Genomic DNA, 7,438 nt, shown 5'->3' with positions numbered 1-7,438 from the left:
CAAGCTATTACACACTCCCTCGCTTGCACACACTGGCTGCTACTAGGGGCTGGATCTCTCCAATTAGTGTGTGTGTGTGTGTGTGTGTGTGTGTGTGTGTGTACACATGAAGCAAAGGATGGAGAGAGGGTAAAAGAATCTCTCTGTGTGTATTTTTGTCTGTTTGTGTGCCTGAGCACACAGGTGCCCAAAAGATGTGAGAGTTCAAAGGGGCCAGAGAGCTGCCTATTTCAATTAGATCAGAGAGGACAGGAGATGTGTGTGAACACCTACTTAATTCAGCCTCTGAAGGCACAGAGAGCAAGAGAGCGAGAGAGAGAGAGAGAGAGAGAGAGAGAGAGAGAGAGAGAGAGCTGTGTGGAGGGGCCCTGGTCGTCTGATTCATCACTTCCTCTGTTAAACCCTCATTTGAGCTGCATTCCTGTGTGAGTGAGGGGGGAAAGGTGAAATAGGTGCGGGTTGATAATTGGAAAGAGGTGGGAGAAAACAGAGTTGGGGGGTGTTGAGAGCAGTATAGCCTAAGAAAGGACTAAGAATAGAAAATAAATCAAATCTGTGGAACATTTTGATTGCTGACAGTTTAAATATGTTTTGAAGATTGACAGACATGTTTTTTTTTTTTTTTTTTCTCAAATCAAATGCAGTCTTCTCATTTCACCGGCCCTTCATTCATCCCTTTGTTGTGTCACCTTCACGACCTGCTTTATCTGCTTCTCTCCCCAGAGCCTGCGATACAATCGATGGGTCTGGACAACTCCCTGGGCACCTAGCCTTGGCGACTGACAGAAGCAGGTTTCCATACACAGCCTTGATGCTAGTGTGTGTGTGTGTGTGTGTAAAACCTCAGGTGTGGGGTGGTACGAGCTGCACAAAAAGGTTTTGCAGTAGGGCATGATTAACGAAGGAGTTTGTGGAGAGGGAAAAGAGAGAGAGAGACGATAAGTGTTGCAGTAAAATGAGAGGTGAGAGCAATAAAGTTGAAGAGAATTAGAAAATATCTGAGGAGAGAGGGGAGCAAAATGTTAACACTTTCATTCTTCAAATTAATAATCTTATAAAACTGCATTAGTAGGTAGAATGAGTCATCTATCTCCATGCTCCAGCCCTCCCAAAAGAAACAAGAAGCTCTGAATGAATGGAGAGCATTTTCCATAAAGCTCAGTGACCCTCAGGGTCATTTTCTGTGAGCGTGTCCTATTCAGACGACAGCATTGGTTTGATATCTTTGTTTCATGGTCCACCTTCTCTAGTTAAAGCGGCAGTTGGGTCACCTCTCTGCAGATCAAAGCCACTCTGCTGGCTTAAGCGACTCATTAGGTGACAAATACTTCACTAAAATCATCCTTTAATTTGCTCGCTTCTTGAATAAAAAGCTCCACACTTCCCCGAGGAAAGAATAAAAAGAACATATCTGTTTATGAAAGTGAGTCCGATCCTGTCAAAAGTATCCTGTTCCTCCCCCTTGTGTCCACAGCTGAACCCCTTAATGAGACAAATATGTCTTGACCTTGTTTATCACAAGAAAGAGTTTTGACACAACTTTTGGGTTGGGATTCTCTTAACATTCATCATTTCCTCTCTCCATCTTCCTTATTTTTACCTTTTTAGACGGCCTGTCTTCAGCAGACACAGAGATGAGATGATGTTTCTTTGAAAAGAAGCCTGTCCTTTCCTTCTTTAATCAATTTCATTCCTGCGAGTGAAAAATCCTCCTTGATTCATGAAAGTGAAATGTTTGATTGCAATTTTTAACTGTACAAAAATGAGAGTGAGCTTTAACACCTTAGGATCTCTCCTTGCAGCTGTCAAACCTCTAGCCTTTATCTTGCTTTACAGAGGCACTATAAAGATGTGACACAACCAAATGGTTTCTGATTACACTGAATGAACTTTCCTGCACCCAAGGTGGCTTTGCAAAATCATCCAAACAAAACCTGTGTTGTAAGTATTTGAAATGATGCATTGTGCTGTGTGAAGAAATCACACCACTGTTACACCAAGCAAAAGCGATTTACACTGAGTTTTTTCAACAGGTATAACCCAGTTAAAAAAGTGGGCGACATTCCCATTAGCAAAAGCCCTGAATGCATACTTCACCTCAGTGTTAAGTGGTGTCGCAATCCTCCAACCTGACTGAAATGCCGTGTTTTCTCCAACATTTCACCCTGGTGATCTCTTATTACAGCTACAATATTAACAGAAATCAGTCTGATCCAAAACATGGTGATTTATTGGTAATTTGTCAGAGGTTAAAGTTATACTGAGGTACGATTGCCTACCTGTAGGCTTTTAAAGTAAAGAATGTCCTGTAACATTGCACCTATGCAGGTAGCATATTAATGGGTGATTTCTTTAGACCTCTGCTGATGCGAGCCAAAGCTGATAATTATCCGAAACTCTTGAAAGATTCAGAACACGGCAGTAAAATGTTAAATATTAACCCATTTACACTGAGCTCAAGTCCGGGATGGTAGAGTCAGATTTTTAGGTCAAAGTAAAAGGGGCACCACACAGTCTTCAGGAGAGAAAGACAGAGAGAGCAGAGTTCATGCCCAAAAAACTCAGATGACAGGACACTCGATTTAAAGATGTAAATGTCCTTGCAGATTACTGAGGCACTGACACACGCACACACTGCACAGAAACACAAACACATACTTTATCTCCCGCAACACACACACACACACACACACACATTCTTGCAGACATACACACACCTCCTCCTCAACACACACCCCTTCACCCTCCTGCGGTGACATTTGAAGGACAGAGGGCTTGGGGGAGAGCTGGTTTTGAGAGGGGAGGTGAGGCGGAGGGGCAGGCTGCTTGGGAGTGTGAGGTAAACAACACCTCAGAGTTCAGCGTGCATGCTTAATGCGCTCTCGCACTGGTGGCTCCGCTGGGCAAGGCTGACGATGACAAGCTGTCTGTAAAAAGTCTCCTTTTCCAGCAGCCGCTCCCCACCTCAGTCTGTGTATTAGCTTTCGCTATCCCGACCTCCACTCTACGCAGCCTGCTTTCTCTGTCCCACTCCTGTCTGTGTTCTTCTCTTATTTAAACTCTGTCCTGAATCAACCCCTTCTCCTCTCCTGTCATGGCCAACACTTACGGATTTCAAAGGATTTATTAGACACAAGGTGTACTTTGAATGGCGGTTTTACTTACCTCAGTGCAAAATGTGATTCAAGTGTTTCAAATTTTACAGCCATGTGAACACTGTATTTGAGGGTATGGGAGGTTGTTTGTGGCTATGGCTGATTTGACTAATTTCAGTGGTTTTGTAGCAGCAGTCAAAAAACACTAGGGCATTCCCTTTAACTTTGTACAGTTTTATGAAATGCATGTACTCCTTAATGATATAATCATGGTCATTGGCAGCAATGCACACATGCAGATCAAAATACAAAGTTATGTACAAATGTGAATTGTACAGTCTTACATCAGTCTTTATAAATCCATCTGTTGGAAAGGTTTTACTAGTGGTTTTTACCCCCTGACCTGAGTTCAAATAGCCTCCTTTGTTCATCTTGTCCAATTGCAGCCCGTCTCTTTACAGAAGGGACTCGAAGAGGGCAGAGGTGCTATCCGATTGGTTGTAAGTTCAGACAGGCAGAAGCAGAAACAGATAATAAAGAATAACGTTGTATTCGGAGGAGATAAAAATCACATTGACATCATTTACTCAGGGCATACACATTAAACATTTATTGCTGTGTAGTCAGGCTTTAACCTTTGATGCCATGTTCACTGACACAAGGATTTGTCTCAGAAAGATCGGAGGATATATCTTTGAAGCTAAAACAGCCCTTCAAGGTTGCTTTGTATTTTCCCTCCTCAACCCATATTCTCAGATATCCTCACTGACGAACAAGACACTTCAGGAAAAGGGCTATCACTTCACCTGAAGTCATAAACACACACATACACACACAACTGCCCTTAGTATCGCTCACCGATATCCAACATCATGTGATAAAACATAGACAGTCGTCAGAGTGATTTTGCATGACAAAAAAACAAACAAAAAAAAACAAAAACGTAAAACTCCAGGGTTTTTGTTTCCACATCACCCCATTGTTTTCCAGAAAAGAATAAGGCAATGATCAAAACCCTGGCGATAAAACAGTCTACCACTAGAAATTAGTCTTAAAGATGGCACCTCCTATTTGGATGGAGTAATTAATCAAGTGGCAAAAGCCAAAATAAATTTGCGTTAAAAGATGCAAAGTTTTGTTCATTGATACAGCGACAGCTTTTGATATCAAACTATGGTGTGTCAAAGTGTTGCTACAACAGATGTGTGTTCGAAGAGGGGGAAGAGGGTATGAGTGCATCAAGATATCATTTAAAGAATTAGCATCCTGTATTGCAATCCCAGAACCATGCTAAGGAACGCTAATGTGGCAATAATCGATATGTCGTGGTGTGACTCTCAAATTAAAGCTTTCAAAGAGATCAGCAAATGGTTTACTCTACTCAAGGTTTTAGCATAGGAGGCTAAAAGCAAACAAAGTTCCCTGTGTATATCCAGGAATGTCTTTGAGCTAGAAGGATCCTCATGTGCTGAGAGAATATGGCTGTTCCCTCCTCTGGTTGTCCCCTGGTATTCCAACATCTGAAAAAAGTCCAAGAGGAACCAGTGTTTCCAAACGTGTGTGTGTGTGCCCGAGGGAACAATCACTTCAGCGCACAAAGTTTGTTGAAATTTTTTGCTTGGTTGTTTCCTACTCTCTCCACACCTTAAAAAAATGTTTTGTATTCCTCTACCCCGCCTTATAAAACTGGAAGCCACTGGCAGACAAAAAGTCCTAGACAATAAGTTAAAGAGATCGAATGAGTTAAGGTTTAGGGACAAAGTAACGGCAACACTTCCACGTGCCTATTCTCTTCTCTACAAAAATAGTGGAATAGAAATCACATGGTAATCACCCAACATTGACATCTTGATACACTTCTGTATATAGATAAAAATCTTGGTTAAATTCTACTCCGTCATGCAGTCAAAGTCCCCCTTGACTTCCATGGTTTTGTCCATTCATCTCAAATTATAAAGCATGTTGAGAGGAAGTGATGTCACAGGGAGTGTGCTTGAAGTCCGCTTCATTATGTATCTCTGATCATTTTCTGGTTCGCACAATAATTAAAGGTGCAACACAAGGCCGCCCCCGTTTCCACGATACCGTTTCCCCTCTCGGAGTTTTTAAAGTTCCATCCAACCGACTCCTCTTTCATACTCATTTTTCTCATGTTTGAGTGAATGAGGAATGCTGGAGATAGAAAGAAAGAAAAAGAACCAATTTCATATATCACTTCATGCAAGGCTATAACCTCTGAAATGTGTCAAGATCCATTTGTATTCCACTGCCACTCAAAGCCAAGTTGACAGAGGCACACACCTTTGATCAGTCAACACTTATTATCTCCTACTTCATACATACATAGATATGATGAGAATAGGTGATGAGGATGATCCAATTCATGCCTTGGATACCTGAGACAGTGCTCTTACACACAAACATACACATATGAACACACACTCTTGAACTCTCTGCCACCTTGCATTTTACTCTGATCTCAGCAGAAGCTCCTGCGCCGGAGTGAGTAGGACCTGTTGTTTCCGTCTGCCAGAACAGATGGACATTAGATCCGCTTTCTGCTTGCCCAGCCAAACAAATGACCTGCCTACTCCCTTCCCATCTCTCCTTCCGCCTTGATATATTCTGCCATATCTGTGCCTCCCCCCACTTACTTGCTGCACTGCCTCTGAGACATAAACAAACCAAAACAGTTTCTGTTGGCATGGATAGCTATTTCAGTTTGGATACTTCTATTTTTGCATTTTCAACTTCGGTGAACCCAAGCACGCATGGAGAAAAAGAAAATAGGAGAGCAATAAGACTCATCCATGTGTGTTTGATCTATGTCTCTGCTCCTACATGGACTTCCTGATATGATTTGGGCCTCCTGGTCTTTAAATGTGAGCACAACCTTCCATAGCCTCCTCTAGGTGTTACAGTCCTCAAGAGGGTATCAGGGAAAATTTCAAGCCCTTGGGCCCTAACTCTTTGGGCCACTTGTAATCCTCAATGTCAGACTGCGACCAAGACCACTCCCCTTGGTAGCACAAACTAGAACTGGGGGCTTGCTGCGAACATATAGAAGGGGGTTAAGGGGGAGCAAGATGAGGGTTTAGTTTTGGAATACAGGACATCATGTGTCATCAAGCCTTTCTCTCCCTGATGGGTAACAGAGAGAGTGAGAGGGAGAGCAATGGGTTTAGATCCAAGGAATGGAAAGACAAAGGAGGAGCAAACAGCGGGTTTCATCTGTTTTGTCGACAGGGCCCCACTGTAGTTTGGCTTGAGCTCTTCCCTTTGAAACTGTCCTCCCCGTCCCCAATTTCCCCTCTTCCTTCTCCTCTTCTTTTCTCCCCTACTACCCCTGTCCAGGGGTTGGCTAAGAAGCCCTGGGGGTCCATCAGCTCCAGGCCTAAAATCTCCCGGCGGCTTTCTCTGCCCCGGGACGACAGCAGCATCCCCCCTTGGTCCAGGCTACCTGTGCTGTTACACTTCTTCACTGCTCCTCCAGGGTACACCAAAGAGCTAGGTGATAGCAGTGATGTCAGTGACAGGCTGCTCAGTGTCTCTGACAAGTGTTCACTGTTGCCTGCCTGGCTGGAGCCGCAGCCCCCGATGGATGAGCCAATGCCTATGCCCAGGTCTTCATCCGAAGGGTCAATAGAGTCATCTCGGGTGTAGCCCGGGCTCGTACTACCTCGCCCACTGCTCTGGCTCCGCTGGTGGCCCCTGGTGGCTTGAAGGGTTAGAGCAGATGAGGGGCTGGGCCTTGGTCTCAAGGTCTGGACTGGGGAGGAAATGGTAGTGCTGTCCTCAGGCAGTGGGAGGGGACAGAGCAGCGGTAAGGGGGCCATTGGCAAGGGCAACTCCAGGTTCTGGGGCGGAGAGACACTGAAACTCAGTCCTTCTTCCAGGGTGGTCTGAAGGCTACCCTCTGAGCTGCCTGTGGCCAGGGATGAGTCACTGTGCGATGGATACTGAAGACACAGAGAAGGGGTGGGGGGGGGGGGGGGGGGGGTCACAGGAGGTGGACAGAGAAAATGGCAGGATATGAGTGCAACTCGTTTCTCATTTAAAGGATATTAGCAAGAGCTGCTGGTTTGATCGTGTTGTGCATGTCATTAACTGTTAATGCAGGCTACAATCCATTTTTCACAATATTAATTTCATTTATCGTCATCTGTCACCGTGGACCACGCTCCGGGCCATTTCTCATCCAGATGAGCACAATAATTGATTTCTCATCGTAGCTCCACTGTTAATTACTTCCTCCAGTCTACACCTCAGTAAAACTCACACCTGTCTATTGGTCCTGACAGCTATTAGTTTAATCTATCTTGTGCATTCTGAGGTAATGCTAC

At 44.2% G+C, this 7,438-nt stretch overlaps 1 protein-coding gene across 1 annotated transcript in view; it reads right to left on the bottom strand.

Moving 5' to 3' along the window:
• Positions 1-5,201: 5,201 nt before the first annotated feature.
• Positions 5,202-7,438, bottom strand: part of LOC115364085 (voltage-dependent T-type calcium channel subunit alpha-1I-like) — a 170,393-nt gene continuing 168,156 nt past the window's right edge. Inside the window, exon 36 of the mRNA XM_030058506.1 lies at positions 5,202-7,054. Coding sequence (XP_029914366.1) covers positions 6,323-7,054 — 732 coding nt within the window. The 3' untranslated portion in view covers positions 5,202-6,322. The remainder of the gene's footprint in view (positions 7,055-7,438) is intronic.

This window comes from Myripristis murdjan, chromosome 8 (genome assembly GCF_902150065.1).
Source record: "Myripristis murdjan chromosome 8, fMyrMur1.1, whole genome shotgun sequence".
Taxonomy (NCBI): domain Eukaryota; kingdom Metazoa; phylum Chordata; class Actinopteri; order Holocentriformes; family Holocentridae; genus Myripristis; species Myripristis murdjan.
Note: the sequence above shows the minus strand (reverse complement) of the source record. Positions and strands in the feature narration are given on the sequence as shown.